The sequence below is a fragment of the Globicephala melas genome, chromosome 11, assembly GCF_963455315.2.
Source record: "Globicephala melas chromosome 11, mGloMel1.2, whole genome shotgun sequence".
NCBI lineage: Eukaryota > Metazoa > Chordata > Mammalia > Artiodactyla > Delphinidae > Globicephala > Globicephala melas.
The window spans coordinates 76,724,475-76,750,868 of NC_083324.2; the positions used below are offsets into that span (position 1 = coordinate 76,724,475).

At 40.1% G+C, this 26,394-nt stretch overlaps 1 protein-coding gene across 1 annotated transcript in view; it reads left to right on the forward strand.

The window, feature by feature from the left end:
- Window positions 1-14,804, forward strand: part of TFAP2D (transcription factor AP-2 delta) — a 55,206-nt gene extending 40,402 nt beyond the window's left edge. The window contains exon 8 of the mRNA XM_030871100.2: window positions 14,585-14,804. Coding sequence (XP_030726960.1) covers window positions 14,585-14,804 — 220 coding nt within the window. The remainder of the gene's footprint in view (window positions 1-14,584) is intronic.
- The last annotated feature ends 11,590 nt before the right edge of the window (window positions 14,805-26,394 follow it).

The following is a 26,394-nucleotide window of genomic DNA, read 5'->3' on the forward strand; positions in this document are numbered from 1 at the left end:
GATTTTCCACTGTTTTTGCTGAGTGCTGTCTGGGAAAGAAGTAAGGAGAGAGTGTGACTGGATGAGCATAGAGACGACTCTGATTAGTAGCATCAACTTGTGCTACTATTTTATTTCGTCAGAATCTCCTTCCCAGTGCAAACCACTTGAATTACATCTTCCAGGGTGGCTGATTTGGTACCTGGAGAACCATGGCTTACTTTCAGCAGATTGAATATGTCTAGGTAGAGCTAGGGAATGATCTGGCCTTGTAAAGCCCAGATAACTACTTCCAGTTTTCTGTGGTAACTGACATATCAGGGTGCTCTGGGAAACTGTGGGGAGAGTAGTGACCCTTCTCGTGATCGACTCACAGCCTGGAAAGCTGCTTGTTTCTATCAAAATGACAGGAGGCAGGTTTATCCATTATTTATACTTTACTGAGTACCATCCAAAGTGTATATTGCTTTAGAGACCAGAGCAGACACCACAGCATCTACTGGAAAGGGGAAGACGATTGATTGAAATCTGCGGAAGTCCCCACAGACACAGTTCCCCGGAATGGTGATGACAATTAGACCAAGGTGGCGTGGGACTTCACGGACAGAACAGACTCAGCTCAGAGGAAACCAGAGCCCTAATTTTCTGAAATGTTAGGAATTCCCTTCTTTGAGATCTCAAGAAATCTTAATAACTTTGCCCTTCTTTGTGTCTTATGTTCTCCTAATATCCTTGAATCTAAAGTCAAGCAAAAGCACGTTGAACAACGTAAGTAAGGGGAGGAAGCTAGACTATTTTTAATGCTCAGTTCAGAGAAAACAACCTGTTGGGAAAATGAGGTTGTTTTCTTTCTCAACACCCGCCTTGGGAGCATGATATTTTACTGTTTCTTGTATTTTACTGTGCGAAGGGCAGGTGGTACAAAGATGGCCAAAGGATTGTCCCATCTTTAAGTACTTCTGAAGTGGAAGACAGTTACATACAAAGACTTAAAATATAACATAGAGAGATTATAAGAGTGTTAAGTAGAGTGCAGGTAATTACCTGGGATAATTGGGAAAGGATTCCCCCCCTTTTTTTTTTACTGTAAATATTTTTTTATTGAAATATAGTTGATTTACAATACCGTGTCAGTTTCAGGTGTACAGCACAGTGATTCAGTTTTACATACATATGTATCTTTTTTTTTTCAGATTCTTTTCCCTTATAGGTTATTGCAAAATATTGAGTATAGTTCCCTGTGTTATACAGTAGGTCCTTGTAGGATTTCCTCTGTCTATCCACAGTACTTAGCACACAGTATGTGCCCAATACCTATATGTTACTAAATGTAGAATACGATACTAACTCTGTTTTGTCTTGGATATATTCTCCTCTGGTTCATTCCCAGGGCCTTGGTGTTTTCATTGGACCATGGGCTGGGGAAGTGAAATGTTCAATGTGCTTAAATTCTTCTATTTGAGTCACAAAGTATACTGACATCACATCTTCTTAGAAATAGACCCTCCTACAACTCCCATAACGCTTTGGAAATAAGAAATGCATAGGCTGTCCCCGATGTCTGTGTTTGCTGGTGATTAAATTCTCCTCATTGATTCTCAGTGTTGGAAGGCCCCTTAAGTTCCCCACTCTCCTCCAACATTTGAATCTTCCCTCCAACATCCCTGTCAAGTTGTCACCCATCCCGGGCTCGATAACTTCCAGTGATAGCCTGCTCTTTTCGTGCCTTGGCATCCCTTCTATCTCTGACAACTCTATTAGCAATGCCTTCCCTCCGTTGGGCCAAGATCTGTCTCCCTAACATTCCCACTCCTTGGGGGCCCTATAGAGTCAGTTTAATCCTGTTTCCCTCCCAGTTTCTAGAGGCAGCGCTCATGTCTCTCTGAATTTTCTCTTCCTGGGCTGCTCATCCCCCTTCTCTTTGTGTTCTACGTATGACATGCATTCCAGTCAACTCAACTAGAATCTTCTGAGTGCTATGTGCTTGACAACACACTGAAGATAGGATGTGTGTCTCTATTTAGATGTGGACACGTCTTCTCCAAGGAGCCTAAGATGTGTATAGTTTTTGGTTTTTGTTTTTATTTTTTCATTTTCTTGGGATGGGAAAATGGTGGGGAAGGTAACCAGGAGTGGAGGATTTTATTAATCTTGTGAAAGCATTTTTAGTGTCAGAAGAGAAATAAAGAAATTTCAATTAAATCTCTAATCCCAAAAGAAAACATCGTAAAATAAATTACATACCTAGGCTTAGATTTAAGAAACAGAATTATTGACCTCTTCAGGATGTTCTGCCAGTTCAAGGGGACTTCGAAGACCATTTTATTTAAGAATGTTGGAAATAATAGGCCTGAATTGTGAAGGAAAAAAAATCCTATGTTTTCCACACTGAAGCTCCTTTATGTAAGGCTGAAATTAAACTTTAAAACTTTAACCTAGACTCCAAAAGTGCACTTACATTCTCCACTTCAAAGAAAAACATACCTGTAAGTGGTCTTATTCACTACTTAAATAAAAAAGGACAGCCTGTATTTACATAAGAGAAAAAAACCTCTTTCCCTTGAAGTAAAACTTTCAATAGAAAAAAATGTAGACTATAAAAACAGGCAACAGTTTTCACTTCCTTAGCAGGTAAGTGGAACCATGATGCCCTTCTTGCATGAATCTACATTAAATTACTTACCTTTACGTAACGTTAAGCAAGAAATTAAAGTGTAAATCAGTTGCCAGTATTTATTGTCCTTCACAAAGTGCATGGCCCCAAACCAAATGCTGCAGGCGATACGAACATAAAAACATCTATTGCAGGTGATTTGATGACATTTTAATGGATTTTTAGCTTCAGCACATAGGAGACTGGTAATTCAAACAAGAGAAACCAGAAGCAACTGTTTCTAACAAAAATTTGCAAACATTGTCCCCTAACAATTACATGTGAATAATTTGGTAAATTTGTATTTAAATAATTTCTATCTTTGTTGATCTGTGGGTTGGGGGAGAGACAGCACGAAATCATGGGAAATACTCAGAATGGATGTCAGGGCGTCTAGCTCAGTCTCCTCTTGGTTTCCGGCTGGAAGTGTGGATTTAGAGAAGACATTTACCAGTCTGGCCTCTGCAGGTTCATCTGTAAATTGACAACAGTTAAGCTGGATGATCTTGAAGGCTCCTTCTAAGCTTCTTTATTCCATTCTCCATTTACTGCTCAGTCAATCATTTATGCTGTGTTTCCATGTGATCTCACTTCCTCTCTATGTGTTTTAGCAACTTGTTCATTTAAAAAAGTCAACAGCTGATGGAAACTATATATTTGGTGGTGAGCACACTGTTGTATATACAGAAGTAGAAATATAATGTGCACATGAAACTTACATAATGTTATAAACCAAGGTTACTTCAATAAAAAAAATTTCCCCAGAAGTCAACAGTTGACTAAATTCATCTAAGAGAGCACGAGTCCTCAGCTTAGCATTTTCCTTCCCCTATTCTACAAAGAAAATACGAATTGTCTGATAGGGAGAAATATAAGGACATGGTTAATTTATCCCCCAAAGCTCTATTTCCATATGTAAAAAATAGGGTGGAGATATCAAAAAAAATGTCTTTACCTTCAAAAAATTGACTTGGATGTGATTGACTTTGGTCTCTCCTAATGTGTGTGCAATGATTATACCCTTAGCTTCCTTTGCTAATGAGATGGAGTGAAGTAAAATGGAATCACAAGGACTCAATCCCTTTGGGACCTCAGAGTAAGTGGCTGAGAAAAACAGGAGAAACGTGACCTTAGAGTGATGGATAGGCAATCACGTCTCCCAACCTGGCAGAGGTTCAGGACAGTCATAAATGCACTTCTCCAAAGTGAGTTTCACAGTCCCATGAGCTGCTCCTTGAAAGTGTGTCATGGTCAAGTGTTTTTTTGGGCTCAAGAAACCCTGACTACCATACTCCTCTAGAGGTACGCCAACGCAGTTGGCATATTATAAGCTCCCAAAACTGTTTTTGAGTGGAAGGAATGCTTAGCTTCCTGTCTCCAAAACTTGATCACAGAAACTGTTTTTTTTCTCAGAATACCTATTAACATTCCATGGAACTAAGGCTCTGCAGAAGTTCTTGGGGGAAATGCTGGAAAAGTTCAGCTTCCTCTTTTACCCAGGGAGGTTAGCCAACCCGGTATTTAGGTGTCATTTCTTGGCTCTAAGGGAACATGCCTAACTCCCTAGCTACATTTAAACTATTCAGTACTGTTTCTAAAATACTGATGTTTTGGACCCATCCCAAACCAATTAAATCAGGATCTCCGGGGTGGGACCCGCACGTTGGCATTTTTTTAAATAAACTCCCTGGGTGATTCTTGCATGTATCTAGGGTTGAGAACCACCAGCTAAAGAAACCATAGAACATTTGTGGGTGCTGACAAGGCCTTGCTAACAAGTGGGTTGCTACTCACTACCAGAGAACCATATACCTTAATTATGCACCTCAATTAAACTCCATTTTAAAAGCCCTGGGGGCTAGGGGATAATATAATTTATGTAGGAAATAAGCACAATCGGTCAGTTTCCTTTTTCTCTGCTTCCTCAACCAGTTTGGCTAGAAAGGATAGATGCCATCAAGTTCTGGGTGCTTAAGACCCAGCTGCTTTCCTCAGGCGGAGGTCTCTTCCCATGACCTATATTCAGGAGTTGTGCCACTTCAGAGAGATGAAGCATCTTCCCCTCATGGTTCTGAAAAGAACTAAGGTTTTGCAGAGAAGCCCCACAATCCTTTGCTGGTGTTCTCCAGGGTCTGTCTCCCAGCCTCCTGCCCTCATGGCTGTTCTCATGAGTGGAAGAAGGCATTTTTCCATCTGCCACCTAAAAGAGTAGTGAGGAGTACAGACTGAGCCTCAGGCTACAGTTGGACCTAAACCTGCAGTCTCTGAATAATCCAGGAGAGAAGGAAAAGGAGGCTTGTCTTCCCTTTAAATCTTGCTGCCTGCATGCCTCCCAGAGGCCGGAAAGCAGAACTGAGGTTGATAACAGTGGCATCTCTATGCTATTCGGAAAATCAAAGGTACGTGAGACCAAACACCCACTGGAATGATGCAACATAACAAAATAATAGGAACAATAGCCCAAACTATTTCAACCTTTACACACACCAAAAACTTCTCCAGATAGAAAGTTGAAATTTGACAAAGAAAAATCAGCTTTTGCTTTAATTATCTAAATGATGATGGTAGAGTATTTTCTCTTGATTTTCAGTCTTCTAGCTTGTAGTATAATAGTATCTACTACTTCCAGCTTTTTGTATCCCAAAAGAAAGCTAGAAGAATCCGTCCTTAGTTGTCAGACACAACTGAGTGAGGCAGTCCTCAGTGGCAAATAGGAATGAGACTTTTATTTTCCTTTAAATCAGGAAATCCTGATTTCCTTTAAATCCTGTTAAATCAGTGTTCCCTTAGTAGGTGGAAAGGATGTGTTTGAGCCCAGGCCCAACTCTTCTTTTTAAATTCAAGTACAGTTGACTAACAATATTATATTAGTTTCACGTGTATAGCACAGTGATTCAGTATTTTTACAGATTATACTTTATTAAATGTTATTATAAGATAATGACTGTAATTCCCTGTGCTCTACAGTATATCCTTGTTGCTTATCTATTTTATACAAAGTAGTTTTATCTCTTAATCCTATAACCCTAACTTGCCCCTCCCCCCTTCCCTGTACCCTCTGGTAACCACTAGTTTGTTTTCTGTATCTGTGAGTCTGTTTCTGTTTTGCTATAGTCATCCGTTTGTATTATTTTTTAGATTCCACATATAAGTGATTTCATACAGTATTTGTCTTTCTCTGTCTAATTTATTTCACTAAGCATGATATTCTCTAGGTTCATCCACATTGCTGCAAATGGGAGGTTTTAATTTTGTATGTGTGGCTAATACATACCACATCTTCTTGGTCCATTTGTCTGTTGATGGACAGTTGGGTTGCTTCCATATGTTGGCAATTATAAATAATGATGCTATGAACATTGGGGTACATGTATCTTTTTGCACCAGTGCTCTCATTTTTTTTTTTTCTGGATATATACCCAGGAGTGGAATTGCTGGATCATACTGATAGCTCTATTTTTAGTTTTTTGAGAAACCTCCATATGGTTTTCCACCAATTTACATTCCCATCAATAGTGTATAAGGGTTTCCTTTTCTCCACATCATCACCAGCATTTGTTATTTGCAGACTTTTTGATGATAGCCATTCTGACAGGTGTGGGGTGATGTCTCATTGTTGTTTTGATTTGAATTGCTCTAATAATTAGCAATGTTGAGCATCTTTTCATGTGCCAGGCCCAACTCTTGCCAAGATAGGAAGAATTCAGGGGAAGATTCCATAGGAATTTGCTTTAGGCTATGTTTTAGAAAATTGCCTGAGTGGTTTAATTTGAATTCGTTTAGACAAATCAATTAAAGTAATGATAAAACATTTCCAAAGGACAATTAGAGCAATATGGAAACAGCTTTGTACCACGTCTCTAGCGGACAAGAGAGCTGGTGAAATGTAAACCATATTTACTTAGATTAAGGAAAGTTAAGCAGCTCTTTTTCCTCTGGTATATGTTCATTCAGAATCCTATATTAACCTATATTCCAAGTAAGCACTGAAGCTTTGGAGAGTCTAAAGATAAATACGTAAGGCCTTGTCCACAAGCAAAAGAAATTCATTTAGCCAGAGGTCACAGGGAGTTTGTGAAATTTCTATTATAATTCCTCATCATTAATGTCAAATAGTTTGTAAGTATAAATACTGTTGGAGGGGCTTCCCTGGTGGCGCAGTGGTTGAGAGTCCGCCTGCCGATGCAGGGGATACGGGTTCATGCCCCGGTCCGGGAAGATCCCACATGCTGCGGAGCAGCTGGGCCCGTGAGTCATGGCCGCTGGTCCTGCGTGTCCAGAGCCTGTGCTCCGCAATGGGAGAGGCCACAACAGTGAGAGGCCTGCGTACCGCAAAAAATAAATAAATAAATAAATACTGCTGGAGTTAAAGATGGGTTGTTAATAACACCTTATTAGCAAAATTACACAGGGAAAAAGGAGAAAGGATTATAATTTATTCTTTTTCAAATAGCAATCTCTTTTCTACCATCCTCTATTTCCTGTTTCATTTCTGTCTCAATTTCTTCATTTTTAATCCCACTGATAGAGAATACATTTTGAACTGTTGCAGTATATTTTCCTTTAAAAAGTTAAAATCTATATCTATAGGACGTATCCAGGTTAATAAAAACAGTGTTAAGTCAACAACATGTACATGTGCACGCACACTCAAACAAACACCATCTCCCTAGAAAGGGTGGTTCTACCCTGTGGTATCTCTCCAGCTGCTGAGATGTGAACACACTTTAACACTTAGGGGGAAAGTCAAAAGTAGAGCTTCACCTCTGGATCCAGCAAACAGGCAATTTGAAGAGATGGTTTATGTGGAAGAAAGATGCTCTGAAGAATGTTAATTAGGAAGTCTAGCAAAATAGGAGTTTTTAAAACCACGAATAAAATTAAGAAGATGACTGTTAAATATAAGTTACATTTTCTAGAACATCGGGTGCGTAAACTTCAACAGTCTGGATTTTCTCAGCAGGTGTCTGTCAGAACCCTGCTCCTCAGGGTGAAATAGGAAAATTAAATCAATGAGCTGGAATCTGCTTAGACAGAGAGAGAATAGTTCAAGGTAAATGGAGTTCTAAGCCTGACTAGCTATGATCTGAAGCTCACATTTTGATCCTCCCTTTATGGTGTAGACTTACTGATTTGGTGTGCCTTTTCCCTAAGAATTGCTTGAGTCAACTCTCTCCTTCTCTCAACATACTGCAAACAGATATGTTTTCCTTAATCTTTCCTAAATTTCACATCATTGATTTAGCCCACCAACTAAGCTTTTTACCACGTGAAGGTATTTCAGCACTTTGGTTCTGCTAACCAGTGCAGGAATTTTTCTCTCTGTTTTAATACCAGCCATTAAGTTACAAATCCATGACGCTGTCAATCACGTTGTCAATTAAGATGGGGAGGAGAGTGGGATTAATGGGAAAGTCTTGCAGCACTCCACTGGAAACTGAGGACCCTTTAGCCCTTGTTAACTCAATTATTACTGAAGCCATGCAGCATTTCAGCGATCACTTCTATTTCTTAAATATTAGCCCTTAAATTAGTAATAACCCATTACATGAACAAATTGCAATAATCCCATTCAATGGAATACCTACCAGCAATAAAAAGAAATAATCTATTGATAAACACCAAAACATGGATGAATCTCAAAATTATTAGGCAAAGTGAAAACAGACCGTCATAAAAGTCTATAGACTTCATGATTCAATTTATACGACATTCGGGGGAAAAAGTAAAAACTATAGAGATAGAAATTAGAACACTGATTCCCAAGATCTGGGGGTGGGGAAAGTGCATTGACCGAAAGGGATCACGAGAAAATGTTTTGGGTAATGGTGGTCATTACACAACTGTATGGGTTTGTCAAAATTCAACGAACTATATACCTAAAAGGGCTAATATTATCGTATGTAAATTTAAAGTCGGTATACCTGATTTTTTAATATATCCCATTTTAAGAAATTCGTTAAGGACTAATTAAATGTAATTTAATAACCTAGAATTTCTAAAATCTGTCTCTTTTCTCCTGCTTTAATTCTTAAGGCACGTTACTCTGTTCCATTTCACTACTTCCTCCCCATTTTCCATGAGTTTTCAAAGGTTACCTAACCACTCAAGTGTCTCAGAAACACATGCCTCTGTTTTCTTGATCCTGAAATAGGAGTTTCCTATACTTGAAAAAAAAAGTTGCAGTTCCATTAATACCATTGCCAGTTTTAAAGATTAAACTCTTTGAAAAGAAAACTAAGTTTCTTAATTACCATTGAATCTTTCACTTGCTAACGTAGCACTCTCTCCACCAGGCCTCTCTCTGCATTGTTCCTCTTCCTCATTTCAAACTAAATCCTGTAGGCCTGGGCAACAGAGTCTCCTGAATGAAACCGAGGAAACTTTAGTCTTTGCTAAGTCAATTATTCCATACACGGGAGTCCCACCTCTTCATCCTCAAGGCTGCTGCCTCCTGGAAATGATAAATGCCCAGATGCTGGCAGCAGACATGTCAGGTAGTGTAGGTTGACAATAGGAGCGCTCTACCTCAGTCCTGTTTGTTTTAGTTGTTGCTGTTGCCTGGTGGTTTGGTTTTATTTTGTTAACAACCCTTCGTATTTTTCTTTTCTTAAGATTAGACTCTAACTTTCTTTTAAAATTTAATTTCATTTATTTATATTTTATTTTTGCCTGTGTTGGGTCTTCGTTGCTGCGCGTGGGCTTTTCTCTAGTTGTGGCGAGTGGGGGCTGCTCTTCGATGCGGTGTGCTGGCTTCTCACTGCGGTGGCTTCTTTTGTTGTGGATCATGGGCTCCAGACACACGGGCTTCAGTAGTTGTAGCACGTGGGCTCAGTAGTTGTGGCACTTGGGCTCTAGGGTGCGCGGGCTCAGTAGTTGTGGTGCACGGGCTTAGTTGCTCCGTGGCATGTGGGATCTTCCCAGACCAGGGATCAAACCCGTGTCCCCTGCATTGGCAGGCGGATTCTTAACCTTTGCACCACCAGGGAAGTCCAAGACTCTTACTTTTGATTACCAGTTTATGGTAAGAACTCATGCCACAGATTGTTGGAGATACATATAACATCTTATTTGCCACTTATGTTAAAATCTAGGATACTTCGATGATCACTTATGCGCTAAGTGCTATGGCTGCATATAGCTCCCACTTTGATGATGAGATCTTGCCCTCACTTATTTTCTTCCCATTGTCTTCTCTGGGCTCTAGTTTTACACTTTTGGTGGGGAATGTTACTCCTTTCTCCTCAGAATTCTATTTAAGTTTTCTCATCACTTCGGCAAGTTTCTATCCTTTGGCAGGAGCACATCTTTTTCAATATCTTAATCAAGGGAACAGGAAACTAACTCCTTTTTTTCCAGTATCATCCAAGATACTTTGAAGGTTGAGTGATTTTTAGATTGGCTGAAAAAAAAAAAAAAAGGGAGGACAAACAAAGGTACACAAGCAGGAATGACCATCGTAGGTTTGAGGATAGAGAAGAGATAAGCCTTTCAAAAATAAAATAATAGAACATATGATTATAAAGGGTGAAGGAAGGAGAGCTGGAAAATGCAAATACACTAAGAAATCTGATACAACATTTGTATTGTCTGCCACTGTTCAGCAAAATGTTTTAAACGTGGCATGAAGATGATACACCTAGAACAATGCTGATTGTCTCTCTAGCTTGTCTACTTGAGGACAAACTTTTAGATGAAGTTAAATTTAGAAGGACTTCTATATTTTGACAACCTACTTCAAACCATCATGGCTGCTGTTTAGCCCAGGTAATATTTACTTGTGAAATGCTCTCTGATATTAATCTGATGAAAATAGATGCAAATGCCAAATATAACTTAAAGATTAAATCTGTGGCTAAAAAATATTCTCTAAGGGCAAAAAAATGACCTTATCAAAGATTTTAGAGATTTGACTACAGTGTGTTACCTTACAGATAGATGACCTTAGTTTATTTTCTGTCTAGGACTGAAAATCTTCTTTCTGTTTTTCTCTTATTTTTCTGTAGACTCTACGTTATCCCTTTTCTCCTTTTTGTATGTCACTGTGAATGAGATATATACCTATTTTTCTGGAATGGCTGGGGCTAAAAGAAAAACATGACGTTCCCAGAAATTCTTTTAATCGTTCTGTGATTTCACATTTTGTTCTGTGCTGTTCTCATATAATATTAGATTAATTATTTAGATTCATAAACCTTACCGAAAACTGCTAGAACAGAGGCTATACCTTGCTTTTAGCATCATCCTATGTAGTGTTCCATGCATAATTTTGATGTGCAGGTAATGTGAAATCAAGGACATTAACAACATTTACATAATTTTTTTATGCAGAATGATAACACTTCGAGTCCTTACTTTTTTTTTTTTTTTTTTTTGCGGTATGCGGGCCTCTCACTGTTGTGGTCTCTACCGTTGCGGAGCACAGGCTCCGGACGCGCAGGCTCAGCGGCCATGGCTCACGGGCCCAGCCGCTCCGCGGCACGTGGGATCTTCCCGGACCGGGGCACGAACCCGTGTCCCCTGCATCGGCAGGCGGACTCTCAACCACTGCGCCACCAGGGAAGCCCAAGTCCTTACTTTTCTTATGTTGACTGTTGCACAGTTTGAGACTTATCTGTTGAGATAAGTGCTTTTTCAACATCTATAACCTTCTGTCATGTCGTTGGTTTTAAGAAGTGTGCCCTAAGCATTATACCAGTGAATTGAAGCTTAGTGCTGGAAAGAAACTTGCAGATGTTTTCGTCAGACTGTTGTCGTCTTACAAGGCTACATAACTTCCCACAAATCACACAGTGCCCAAGGTTGAAGGCAGTGTGAAGAACTCTGTGCAAGGAGGTCTCAATCCAGTGCAAAGGTGACAGTGCAGTTTACTAAAGACCAGGTACATATTTTAGAAGTAAGGAAGGCCATCAGTCAAGAAGGGATGCCAGCCTGAGAATTTTTCATTATGGCAACCACTCTTCTCAACATGGAAAAGTAAAACATTTATACAGACACATCTACTTTCTATCTGGCCTTTTAGAACCCTGGTCTTAGACAGGAAAGTGAGGAGGAATGATCTTCCAGGTCTACAAGTCTGCCCATAGAACAAAGTTAAGTTAGAGAAGCTGAGCTAAAACTGCCAACAGAATGCGATTTCTCACAGAGAAGGTGTAAAACGCACCCACAGCCTGAGTGGAACATAGATAAGCACAGAGGCAGTACGGAATTTCTCAGGCAGATTATTTAACATTTCTGGATATCAGTTTCTTCACCTGTAAAATGGAAATAATAATACTTACTTCTTACAGTTGTTGACAGGATTTTGTGAGGGGGTACAGAATAAAGCAGTTAGAACAGGGCCTGGCATGTGGTCAGGACTCAAATATTGGCTATTAACCTTAATGTTTACCCAAGTGGAACTAAATTCTCTATATTCAGCCTAGATGAAAAGGGGAGTCACAACTGAGAGAACACGGCAATAGAGAGGAAAAACAAATTATCTAATGGTACGAGGAGCCCTGAACAGGAGTAAAACAAGAGAAAAGAGGCAGGTTTTGCCCAGGGCCAAGCATCTAGACACTAATAGATGGCTTCATTTGGTTCTTTTTTGCAAGTGCCGCCATGATTAGTTCTTCTAGCACTTCAGTTAATTCCATTTATGTCCTTCCTCCCTGATTAAGTCCTAAAACATTTGGATTCCCCTCTACTTATATCATTGGAGAAATAGAGCTGAAGTCAGTTTTCCTGCTCAGCAATGCGACGTATGCATACGCTTGAACTATGATGATGCCTTATATTACAAACTTTGGTATACCTAATTGGCAAAACATTGACCAGTCTTGTTTTCTAAATAATTGGAGACTGAAATCTTTTTTTCTTTTTAACATATGTTAATTATGACTTAGGCATAGGGCAGGCTTTGTAAAATGTCTGGATGAAAGATGGTGGCAACCTATAAAATATAAAGGACATGCAGAAAAGTTTACTCTCAGCGTGAACGTTCCACAGCCAACAATAGCTACCATTTATTGGAGCACTTCCTAAAAGTCTGACATCGTCTTGAGTCTTATGTGTGTATTAACAGAGCAACAACTCCATGTGCTAATCTTATTATTATCACCACTGAGGCATATCAATAGGCTGCCTGAGATCCTAAATCCCTCATCTGCAATATTTTAAGATCTTGTAATTTTTGCCCCTAAAGATTACATACCCTGGGCTTCCCTGGTGGCGCAATGGTTGAGAGTCTGCCTGCCAATGCAGGGGACGCAGGTTCGTGTCCCGGTCCGGGAAGATCCCACATGCCGCGGAGCGGCTGGGCCCGTGAGCCATGGCCGCTGAGCCTGCGTGTCCGGAGCCTGTGCTCCGCAACGGGATAGGCCACAACAGTGAGAGGCCTGCGTACCGCAAAAAAAAAAAAAAAAAAGATTACATACCCTAAGAAGGATAATTAGCTAGTTAACAGATTGTGAAGGATGGTACTATTTGATTTTAAAACTGCTATTGGGACTTTCCTGGTGGCGCAGTGGTCAAGAATCTGCCTGCCAATGCAGGGAACACGGGTTTGATCCCTGGTCCGGGAAGATCCCACATGCTGCGGAGCAACTAAGCCTGTGCGCCACAACTACTGAGCCCACTCCCCCTAGAACCCAAGTGCCACAACTACTGAAGCCTGCTTGCCTAGAGCCCGTGATCCACAGCAAGAGAAGCCACCACAATGAGAAGCCCATGCACCGCAACAAAGAGTAGCCCCTGCTTGCCACAGCTAGAGAAAGCCTGCACGCAGCAACAAAGACTCAACGCAGCCAAAATAAATAAATAAAAATTAATTAATTAATTAATTTTAAAAACTGCTAATATCACAATAACTGAACAACCTAGGGCTTGTAAGCAATTAATGGCTTCATATATTGAATATACAGTATATATGCCGTGCTATTTATAGATAGATATAATATATGCATGATATATGTCAGTCATGTTTTTCTATATTTTACAAGATATGAGTTATGGGGAGAACCTGGCAGTGTCACTTCAGAAACAATGGACGCAAATGAACCATCTGGGTGGGTTTTGTTCACAGAAAGAATGAATCTACACTTATGTATTTGTTCAGCTAGAGATGCTATTTGTTGTGGTTGGAAGGGCTACCGACGCTGAAGTTGCTCCACCCCTCCCTATGCTGGCTCACTAGTTATGATTATTAATGAATTAGTCAGCTGCGGAAACCCCCAAAAAGAGTGGCTTGCATTAGATAGAATTTAATTTTTCTCTCATTTAGGAGACTGGAGGTGAGTAGGTTCCTGCCGTCTTGTTTTGTCCTCAGCTGCACAGCTCCATAGCTATTTTGAGAGGAAACAGAAGGCACACCCTTTCCTTTTAAGCAGGTGGGAATTGCAAACATCACTTCCTCTGTGGTCTATAGTGGAAGGATTAGCTCTGTGTCTAAACTTAGCGGCAAGGAAAGCTTGGGAATGTTGTCTCCAGCGGGATGGCCTTGTGCCCAGATAGAACTCCATAACCTTGAAGAAGAGAAGAATGAAGTTAGAGGAGCAGCTAAACCCCAGGCACACTCAGCCAATTTTGATCTCTTCTCGGGTGATATATGCTTATATAAGCATACGTGCCATTCTTAAAAACGAGATGATTCCCACACAATAGAAAGTTGTATTTTCTGGCTTTCTTAATGAGATCGAGACTCAGAGTCAAGTCGTGCGTTAAACACTCAGAGCTGCTAATAATTAGTGCCTATCAAGTCTATCAGTGACGTTTTCTTCCAGATAGTCCCTGAATTTCTTACTGTTCAGAGCAATGCATTGACTTGCGTCTACCTTCCCCAATGCTTGGCGCCGTTTCGGATCACAATAAATGCCTGTTTAATGGACTGTTCTGGATTAAATGGGGGGATCTGTTGCCCCGTATCATACTGCAAATTGCTCATCTCTTTTTCCTACCGCTTCTCATTTCCAGTTTGATCACTCATGGCTTTGGGACCCCAGCAATATGCGCAGCCCTAAGCACTTTCCAAACAGTCCTCAGTGAAATGCTAAACTACTTGGAAAAACACACTACTCACAAAAATGGCGGAGCGGCGGATTCTGGCCAAGGACATGGCACCTCGGAGAAAGCCCCCCTGCGGAAAACTTCAGAGGCTGCTGTGAAAGAGGGCAAAACAGAAAAGACAGACTAGCTACATCAAACAGAATCTATTTCCAGAGAGTCTTGCTGCTGATATTTTTTCTAATATACATATCATTGAGGGTGATTAATCTTCAGTGGACCAAATCTCTGCCCTGCCCCAACCCTCCATAAAAAACAAAAATGGAAATGAAAAATGAAACAAAAAAGGACAAAACCAAAAAAAAAAAAAGACAAAAAAAAAGGAAAAGAGCAGTGTAACTGTGTGATGAAATTGTCACTTTTTAATTTTATGTTATGATAAACTCCTTTTGTGCACGTAATTTATTGTTCCGAATTATATACATCACAGTTTTTAAGCACTTCTGGACTTTGGAGAGGCAGCACATGCTTTTTCACATCTAACTGTTGCACTTTCTTATCCAGCTCTGTAGTTAGGGATCAGAAAGCATGACCAAACTGGACTCCACCACCAGCGCATACAGCGCCAGTCTTTCTTGACTTAATCCCCTATAACAAAACAGTGCCTCTTTCCATTAAATAGACAAATCTGGCAATCAATCCATCAATAAATGCTCTGGGAACTGAAAAGGGCAGTCATGAATCTTTGTCCTGTGAACTGACAGCAGTTTAAAAATTTCGGTCACCGCTAACCCACTTAACTACCAGTGCCTTGGTGGTATTTAAAAATTCCAGAAAACTCTGTCCCCTCTTTGTGTGACTATTCCACCCCACCCTAGGTCCATTTTTTAAAGAAGAGACCAGCAGAATATTGAAGAGAAAAAAGATGACCTCTCCTATCCATTCTCCTCACTTCCCCAACCTAACTGTTCAAGGAAACAGACTGCATATACTGGGTCAGGGCAGGCTGGATATAGGAAAGGGTAGCTTTGCCACTTGGGGTCCTGACGGAAAGCTGTGGTATTGTCTTGCCTGGAAAAGCAAGGGAATAGGAACAGCGATCTTTCCAGGAAGCCCTGCCCCTCAGAGACAGAAGAAGAGCCCAGGGAACTAGTGGAGGCCCCTCAAAGTGTTAGTGGCCAATGATTGTATGGTTAAAATGACAGCCGTTATTCTTTTTCTACTTTTGTGATTCTGCTACCTGCCCGATAGCTGTGTTCTAAACCGTTAGAGGCACAGAAGCATTCAGGTCTGTGTTCAATAAAGAAAACAAAAACAGAATGATCAGAGAAGGCTTTTGCTTTTAAGATGCTTCCTTTTTTCATAGCTTGTTCTTAAGCTTTATTGTCCTGTAGTTATAATACTGAAAACAAGAGGTTCCTGGCTGCAAAGGCCAAGGGCTAATTGAAGGAAAGTTCAGACCATTAAAACTTGAATGTGTCAAGAAACCTGACTGGTACCACATAGTACTAACCTTTCTACTGTTAACAGTTTTCAAAGTTCTAAGCAAATAAAGATGTAGGTCATCGTCTATGAAAAAAATCATTTAAAAAATATGTGGACTCCAGACATCGTTTAGCATGAAAATATTCTCCTCTCGTTAACATATATCAATTACTTTCAGAATGTCTCTGCCACACTATAACCCGATGAGGAATGTTATTATTTTTTTAATTGAGAGAAAATTGCTTAAGAATTTTCATCAAGAGATCACAGAAAATATTTTTACCTAACAATAATTCTTAAAATCATTCGACTTTTATCTTCAATCTTACACAGAAAAGAGGAACATAATCAATGAATATCTAAATTTTCTAGACTAAATTCAGTTAACAAAACACACTAGTAAGGAATTCTATAATAAAGGGGTTTTATAGTTACACAGTAGAAGAATTTAAAATAAAGAAAATGTAAAAGTAATGAATTGTGACTTCATGAGTTTATCTAGTTCCATTTTTTAAATTTTACCGTTATTCATGGCTTTAAATTTTTTTGAAATAAAATAGAATAAAGCTGAGATTCTGCTGCAGTTCCAAATTTCATCACAAAATAAATTGTTTCCATTTACATGAAAATTCTCATACTGTAAAATATACATGTGAAACAAAAATGAATATTTCAGTTTAATAAGTAGTAGGAAAGCTATATACACATAATGTGGGCTACTAATATTTCCTTAATGAAATTTCCACATTGACTTTTATTCCTTTTATTATTAACAATACATATGTATTTAATATGGCATTTTCATATGCATATCTGCTAAGTACTTAATGTAGTTATATACCATGTCAAATGTTTACCCATAATCAGATAAAAAATTAGATCTGGCTTATAGAACCAGCTTACTTCTCAACCCATAGTTGTGACTAGTTGGGGTTCTTAACACCTCAATGGGGTGTTATTATTTATTAGCCTTGGAAACAGAAGTATAACTATAACTACAGTGCATATTATTTACCAGGATTTTGGGTGTCTTCAGAGCCTTAAATGGACAGCACCCATCATTTAACTTAACCAGCCATTAGGACATAAGTGAATTAATGGACTGGTCATGTTTAGAGTAATTATTTATTATCATATTTAATAGACATTGTTAACATACCTACTTTTGCCTTGTATATAAGGTACTCAACACTTTTTAAATAAATGAGTAAATGAATGTGTGTGTGTTCTTTGTCCAAAGTGGGCCAAAGGACCTTTTACTTTTGATTTTTTTTTTTTTTTTTGATACCCATTGCTTCAGTCTGGCTGGCTTCTTCCATGGTAATTTATGGATAACACATTTTAATGAACAGGGAAATATTTCCACTCTATCACATTAGTTGCAACTAGATGCATTTAATATAAAACAATAAAAACAAGTAGGTAAGTATCATAATTTCAACAAAAGTAAAGTTATAATTGTTATCAGTATCATAGTTTATAGTTAAGGAAGGTAGGTCACCAAAATCTGATTTTCAGTGTTACAGTCAATAATAAAGCAATGAAAAAGCTTTCCAGATTAACTACCACTGGCCAAGACAATTTGTCCAAACCTCTCATGCTTACTCAAAATTAATATACTTAAACTTAGGAAAAATTGAGTCAAACTCCTATAAAAAGAAATGTTCATTTTAAGGCTGTTTCAATAACCAATTTAAATGCCACTTCTATGGCTATTTCACTAGAGTTACCATTTGACTTAAGTTTGGTGGTTCTCGAAAAATAAAGGAAAACTGAATTATTCTATATCTTCTTCTCTGGAAAGATCAGATTCCTGGGAAGATGCCTAGTCTATTCTCCTGCACCCTTCTTTTCAGATGCTTTAAAAATGGGTAATTCTTTCTGGCTTTGCAGTTCCTTTTTCCTTTCCCTTCTTTGAGGGTGTGTTTTCTTCACTGTCTAAGACAGAACATGACCCTCTAGCACCTATGAGTATCCTGACCCTAGTGTGACAGTGATTAGAATTTGACTTTTGTCACCTGGCGCTTTTAAAGTAAGTGTGTCAATGAATTATCCTTGTTAAAATGAGTAAAACAATATAATTTCATTACCCTATATTTTCTTCCTTTTGGGCTTCTTTGGAGGCATTTTTGACCAGTGCAATTTTTTCTTTTTCTTTTTTTTTTTTTTTTTGCGGTATGCGGGCCTCTCACTGTTGTGGCCTCTCCGCGTTGCGGAGCACAGGCTCCGGACGCGCAGGCTCAGTGGCCATGGCTCACGGGCCCAGCCGCTCCGCGGCATGTGGGATCTTCCCGGACCGGGGCACGAACCCGTGTCCCCTGCATCGGCAGGCGGACTCTCAACCACTGCGCCACCAGGGAAGCCCAACCAGTGCAATTTTTAAAATGTATCAGCATCCTTTACACAATGAATATGCCATCTCCCTACGTAGGCCAGGTCAATATATGAGAGGTGGCCTGACATTGTGACTAAGAGCGTAGACTCTAAAGCCAAATAACCTGGGTTCAAATCATGGATCTTTCGTTTGCTTCTGTGTGGCCTTGGGCAAATCGCTGAACCTCTCTGGGTCTCCATTTCTCCATCTGTAAAATAAGGATAATAATAGATACCTACTCACAGAACTACTGTCAGAATCAGAGTTAATATATATAAATTGCTAAGAGCAGAATAGGGGCATGGTTAGTGCTATGTGAGTGTTAGCTATTGTCATTAATACTTAGAGTTGGGACAAACCATATTTTTTATCTAGATATCAGTTTCTCTTCAGTTTGTTGAATCCTTCCTATATGTCAGGCTCTGTCTTAGAGACTGAAGATAAAGCGAGGAATACAGCATTTTTCTTATGAGTTTCTCGCAGTCTCCTATGAAGATCCCAGCCATTATAATATGGTAAGTGCCCTGATGTAAATGTGCACGAGTTATCCCAACACAAACCAGACCCAGGTCCTGGGAACTGAGGGGAGGAGAGGGGAGAGGGAGAAATCAAAGGAGGGGTTGTAAAGGTGGAAGGGAAGGGAAAGGTGGAAACCAGGAAGAGGAGACTTTACGGTTCTGGGCGAATTAAAAATATTTGGGGCAGGATGTGATTTTGAAAACTAACCAATGCCATTTATATTTCTGGTTATTCCTATACCTCTGCTCCATTTTCGAGGGCACCTAACATTTTGTCCATACTGCCTCAGGGAAGGAACTTGACCCAAGGGAATGCAGGCAACAAAGGAATTGAACTTTTATACAAGTTCTCAGTTTCAAAATCCTAGGCCTTAAGGAGGACTTGAGGTTTAAAAGTATATCAGTCCGGACCTTTTTCCTTCCTCCGCACAGACACACACACACACACACACACACACACACACACACACACACGGAGACACACACACATGAAGACACAGACACAGACACATTGGAGCCCATAAAACAGTTCCCAGTTTGGTGAAAGAAGGAGAGGATTAAAGAAGAATTGAAGAAAGGGTAGCTATCGTTGCATCTCTCTGAGAAGGGGCCACATCCTGGGGGTGCGTCTGGTGATGGAGGGAACCACGTCTTCACCCCAGAGGAAGGTCCAGGGAGGAAGCCCACCCAGCATCATGCAGAAGCAGAGGTGCTGTCTATGTGGGGTGTGTCTAGGCAGATGGTTCTCAGACAACCTCACAGGGTTTTTCCAAAGGAGATTCTCTCAACATGGCCTGGAGAGACCAGGATGATGTGTGTGGGAGCAGAAAACAAAGAAGCAGCTATTCCTGCAATCCATAGAGATATAGCAAAAAAAAAAGGATATTTCAGGCCCACCCAGAAGCTACCCAGGTAGCACGCAAGCAATGCAGGTTGGACCCACGTACACACAGGAGGAACATGACACACATGACAATCAAAGACCAGATGGGATATTCAGATGTACCACTTGGAGTCCAGTCAGGAGGACAAAAACCTTTTTAGGGATTTCAAAGAGAGAGGATTTAATAAAGATAACAGGTGAAACAGGTGTTAGAAAGTTGAAAGAGGAGAAAATGAGACACTGAATCACCCAAATACTAGTAATTTGAAAAAGTAGTGACCACCCTATAGATGAGAGAACAAAAGGAAAGAGGTGAGGTTACCTGAATCTGGGAGCTTGGAAGAGGGCATCCCCCTCCCCACAGTTGTTGCTTAAATGTCTGAGATTAATGCTGGTGGTACCTCTGAGGGGGTAGAGTTTGGCTAACGCTGGGATTGCAAAGAAGCTGGAGGCTAGAGCCATAACCTTCCTATTCTGCTGGAGGGTTGGGGACAGGAATCGGAAATATCTGGAGCATCTTTCTGTCTCCTCTTCCTTCGAATTCTGAGCAGTATCTCCCATTGTCAGAACCTAATTAGAAGCTTGCTGGCAAAGGGTTATGAGAAAGATAGTTTCAGAAAGGCAATACAGAAAGGTGGGCATCTCTGCAGCTGCCAGCGTCCACAGATGGCGATCCAGGCCACATGGTCCCCCACACAGTTTGGTGGTACATAAACCTTCTCCACCCAGTTCTGGGACACAGATGCAAACCAAGAGGACCCTGAATGGACTGAGATAAAATTTCTGCCACGTTTAAAATGAAGGCTCAAATATATATAAAATAAAGTGACATTTCTCATATATCCAAATTGACACAAAGGCATTCATACCTACTACTTTTAAAAACTGTATTTCAGCTACTTCTCATGTGCATCGCAGAGGATTCAAAAGGACCAAGACACTTAAGAAAATTTGAAATAACCCCCCATAAAAGGCAGAAAAAAATAAAAATAAGTAGGGCTTCCCTGGTGGCGCAGTGGTTGAGAGTCTGCCTGCCGATGCAAGGGACACGGGTTCATGCCCCGGTCCAGGAAGATCCCACATGCTGCGGAGTGGCTGGGCCCGTGAGCCATGACCGCTGGGCCTGCGTGTCTGGAGCCTGTGCTCCGCCACGGGAGAGGCCACAACAGTGAGAGGCCCGCGTACCGAAAAAAAAAAAAAGCTAACTGTATGCGTAAATATTAGTATCATTTATCTTCCTACCATGCCCATTCTCCCTGGGCAATATCTTCTTGTATAATTTCAACTATCATGTCTTTTCTTGTGGCAAAGACCAATAGCCATCTGATGAAAGTCCATTGGGCATTTGTCCTGGGTGTTTACCTGTGCCGAGGGTTGGCAAACTTTCTCTGTAAAGGGCCAGATAGTAAATATTCTAGGCTACACAGGCCATATGATCTCTGTTGCAACTACTCTGCCATTGTAGCATGAAAGTAGCCATAGACAATATGTAAGCAAATGGCCATGACTGTTCCAATAAATCTTTATTTACAAAAATAGGCATTGGGATGGATTGGAGCACGCATTCCTGTAGTTTGCTAACCTCTAACCCAGATTAAATTTCTCAGCATTTCCTGCTGTTTGTAGCTATATGATTAAGTTCTCTCCATTGGAGGAATAGAAGTGATATTGGCCATGTCCAGATTTTACCAATAAAAACCAGCCCTGTCCTTACTTTCCTTCATGTTATGTCCTCTTCTTCCTGCTGCATGAGATGACAATGAGGCCCTAGGGCAAGAATTCTCAACCTTGGCTCCACTGGACCTTCATTGTGAGGGGCTGTCCTGTGTGTTGTAGGATGTTTAACAGATCCTTGGCTTCTATGTACTAGATGCCAGTAACATCTCTCCTAATTGTGACAATCAAAATTGTCTCCAGACATTGTTACATGTCTCCAGGGGGAGAAAATCACTCCTAGATAAGAACCACTGTCTTAGAGTTGCCAGAAACACAAGATGGAAAGTACCTGGATCCCTGAATGACCATATGGAAGAGAAGTGCACATTTCTCCAAGCTAAACTTCTACTACATTAAACCACTGAAATTGGCGGTGGGCGTGGAGGGTAGGAGGGTCTATTTGTTAGCCTACCCTAACACAGTACTGATGAATTCCAAATCCATATCTCCACTGTTTTTCCAGCCTCTGGCCTTGCTCTTTTTTATTCCATTCTCCACACCACAGAAAATCATTCTGAAAAGCAAATCTGATTTGCACATCACAAATAAAACACTTCATGGCTTACTGTTGCCCTTACAATAAAGTCAAACTCTTCTAGAAGATTTACAACATCCTTCTGACCTGGTGTTTGCACTCTTCTCCAGCCTCCTCCAGCTTTATCTAGTATCTCTGTTTCCCCCATCACATTCCCTCCTCCTCCCAACCACATACACACTCCATGGTCCAGCCATACAAGCCTTTTATAAATTCCTGAAACTCTCCATGATCTAAGATTTAGCTTATTAGTTCTCTTAGCTTGAAACCTTATGTTCTACCTCAGCTCCTTCACAAGCCGGCTCCTGTTTATCTTTGGGGTGTCAACTTTGAATTCACTAATTTGGTGCAACTTTTATGAGTTTTCTATTGCTACATATCATTTTGCCACAAACTTAGTGGCTTAAAACAGCATCCATTTATTTGTGCACATTTCTATAGATCACAAGCCAGCCAGGCTTAACTGGATTCTCCGCTTAGACTCTCAGAAGGCTGAATTCAAGAAAGCAGCCAGGATGGGAAGGATCCACTCCCAAGCTCATTCAGATGGTTGGCCAAATTCATTTCCTTGTGGTTGTAGTATACTAAGGTCCCCATCTCTTTGCTGGCTGTCATCCAGGGGTCACTCCGAGCTCCCAGGGTCTGCTCTCAAGTCTTTATCACATGCTTCCCTCCATGTTCAAAGCCAGTGACAGCCCATCAAATCACAAGTATCTCTCTGACTTTTCCTTCAGCTACCAGCTGGAGAAAACTGCTTTCAAAGGGCTCACAGGATTAGATGGTGCCCACCCAGGTGATCTTCCTTTTGATTAACTCAGCATCAACTGATTAGTGCCATTAATTACTTCTGAAAAATTCCTTGATCACCCAAGTTAATATGCTTATGAATGTGATATCACATTATATTCAGAGTCCCCGGGGATTAGGGTGGGAAATCATGGGAGTTCATCTTTAGAATTGGTCCTACCACAGAGGCCTTTTCTGATTCCCTAAACCAAGTTGCTTTTCTCTCCTTTGTGCCCTCATACCATCATTTATCCCTATCATGTCACTTATTAAAGACTTTTTAACAATAATTTGCTCAATTATCTTTCCTATCAGACAGATAATCCCCAGTTTCCATAACTGTAACATGAGGATAATTAAAGTATTCACATCATTAGGTTGTTATAAGGGTTAAATGAAAATGTCCATGTAAAACAATAACTGAGCCTGAGACATACTAAGGGCCCAAATGATGTTAGCTGCTAATATTATTGCAAATATTGGAATTGTTAGTATTAAACATCATTAGGTTTTGAAGTGGGAATCCATATATCTTGCCTATTATTTTACTCTCAGCAACTAGCCCAGCGCCTACCTGGCATATGACTGGTAAGACACGAATGATGGGCAAATGAGGCAAATTCAAGGACTTGTCCAAGGTCTATAGAGAAAATATGTAAGGTTCTTTCTAAGAAAAGAGACCATCATAAATTACTGGGAGCCCCAGAAGTGTTTTCAGATTCACAGTGCCAGAAAGAAAAGGGATAGGTGCAAAATATCTCCTGCATTAACACAGAAAGTCATTGTCATATTCAGTCTCCAATGTATAAACCCTGTAAGCATGTTGCTAAAACCAAGATTTTGAATAAAAGAGCAATGCAAAATAAAACTGACAACTTATTGTCTCATGGACAGCAAAGCCTTCTTGGTACAAAGTATCATATCCTCAAACAGCACTGAAATGGGTATAAATACTTATTGTTCCTCATTATCCTAATTATCTATTTAAAGCCTATTTACTAGCAGTTAAGATGTTTTCTTTTTTCTGGGGTAATGGAGAGGGTATGGAGACGCTGCATTTCCTTTCTGGCTTCCTAAATGTTGTCTCTAATTAGTTAACTTCCATTTACAGTTGAAGATAAGTTCTGTTTTCTTAATGAATGACAGAATTCCATTGAAAATTATAGTCTTTTATCCTAGAGGTTATAAAGCCATTATAAAGGCTTCGAGACAGAAGACTGTTATCATGGTTTTATTGAAAGCGTTTTGGAGAAGATTGCCTGTGACTGCCTTAGAACAGTATTATGCTCAGAGCATACTGTATATAAGCTTTCCCTCTAACGCCTGCTACCCTGTATGAAAGCATGTATTTAATTGTTACATGGACGTATAACTCCTAGAACAAATAACAGTAACTTTGGGAATTCCACATTTCTTTACAAATTGGTCAAGCTAAAATTCTAATTATCAGCAACAGATCATAGTGAATAACAAAGACTTTCTTGAACCGAGAAATTTTTCTTATAAAATCCTCTCACAGTCATTATCAGAATGGCAGCTAATCAAATTTATTCATCTATTTATTCATTCAACAAATATTTATTGAGAACTTAGTATATGCAGGTCATATGCTAAACATTTAATAGAAGATTCTGAATAATTTCAGCCCTAGAACTTTAAATCTTATTCAACTTTTTGTTTTCATTGGTCTTGTTTCTTTAAGATTCATATTAATTTCTAGTCCTAGACCTGAGAGATTAATGCTCATTTCCTGGCTATACAGCAATTCTTTTTATGTACTTATTTTTTAGTGAGTCCTTGACTAGAAATATGGTATTTTATTTTATGCATTAATTCATGTATACCCCTAGATTCTTCAAAAATAAGATTTAATACAGCTTTCAGAAACTTAGACAAATAATAACATACTACATGTTAGGAACAGCAAGAAATACAAAGGCAAATTAATGATAAAGGTATAAAATAGAGCCAGAAATAAGGCTAAAACAAAATAGAGTTATGAATATTTACGGTACTACAGGTAAGTAACAAATTTAACTCTGAGCTTTCTCTAATAACAAAATGGAAATTGAGCATTTATTCAATTCACTGTGTTTGTGCTTAAGTCTAAGCCAAAACAGTTGGTCGGCAGAAATACAACTATTTCTGAAACTTAGATTAAGGGAGGAAAAACGTTTTTCAAAAGAATCCTTGGAAAAAGAACTACGCATGACATTCTTTCAGCAGATTAGAGTTTCTCAGCCTCGGCACCTTTGAAATGAATGAACAAATAGACAAATTGTGTTAAGTGTGATGATGAAGACAAAATGACAAAGATTTAATTTAGATAAGAAGAGATAAGGCAAACCCCAGGAATGGAAAAGAATATGACCTGAAGGATGATGGTATTTACCCAGTCCAAAGCGGGAGGGGAGAGCATTCCTGGTGGAGGAACTGCGTGTGCTGAACCCCAAGGAGGGACAGAGCTTGGCGTCTGTAGGAGCTGTCAGAGGTCAGTGTGGCTGCCATGGGGTGAGTTAGGAGCAGGTGAGTCAGGGGTGGGAGTGGGGATGAGACTGCAGGAATGTTCCAGACCTGCGGTCCAACTGAAGATCCTGTGTTTCATTATTAAATGCAATAGAGAGCCAGTGAGGGGTTTTTTGTTGTTTTTTTTTTTTGCGGTATGCAGGCCTCTCACTGCTGTGGCCTCTCCCGTTGCGGAGCACAGGCTCCAGACGCGCAGGCTCAGCGGCCATGGCTCACGGGCCCAGCCACTCGCGGCATGTGGGATCTTCCCGGACCGGGGCACGAACCCGTGTCGCCTGCATCGGCAGGCGGACTCTCAACCACTGCGCCAGCAGGGAAGCCCCAGCCAGTGAGGGTTTTTAATCCAGAAAGTGATGAAACCAATTGGGGTTTTCAGTCCTCAAAACCTCTTCCTATCTGCCCTTTAGAACTCTTTATCTCCTTTCTTTTTAGGGCTCATTTCCCGTTGGAAACAGGTGAGTGATTTTGGGAGCATGGAAATAAGTGTTTTAAAATCTTATTATTGATAAAAAAAAAAGCAGGTGCATGTCCGTAGGATCAGGTGGACAAAGAATGTTGGCAAGATCCCAGGGGGCGACGCTAGTATCTGCCCGGCCCCCTGACCCTCAGAAACAGGTGTGAGCATGATAATCTTCATTTTCAAAAACCAGGGATGCTGAAGCCCTCAGTGAAGACACCCACATAAAGATCACGTCAGAGCCACTTTCTTCGAAGTCGAGGTTTCGAATTTCCGGGAATGAGCTGCTGATAGTGGATCTGGCAGTCAACTGATGTTTGGGTATTTGCCACGTCATGTTTTTTTATCTTTAGTATATGGCTTCCTTGGGAAGTGAACTTGACATTTTATATGTATTCCAACCATTTTTGTAAAGTATAGTCAAGCATGTTTCTGTTTTGTTTTTCATTGAGATATAATTGACAAATAGCATTATATTGCTCTTTTCCGGTTATCGCAGC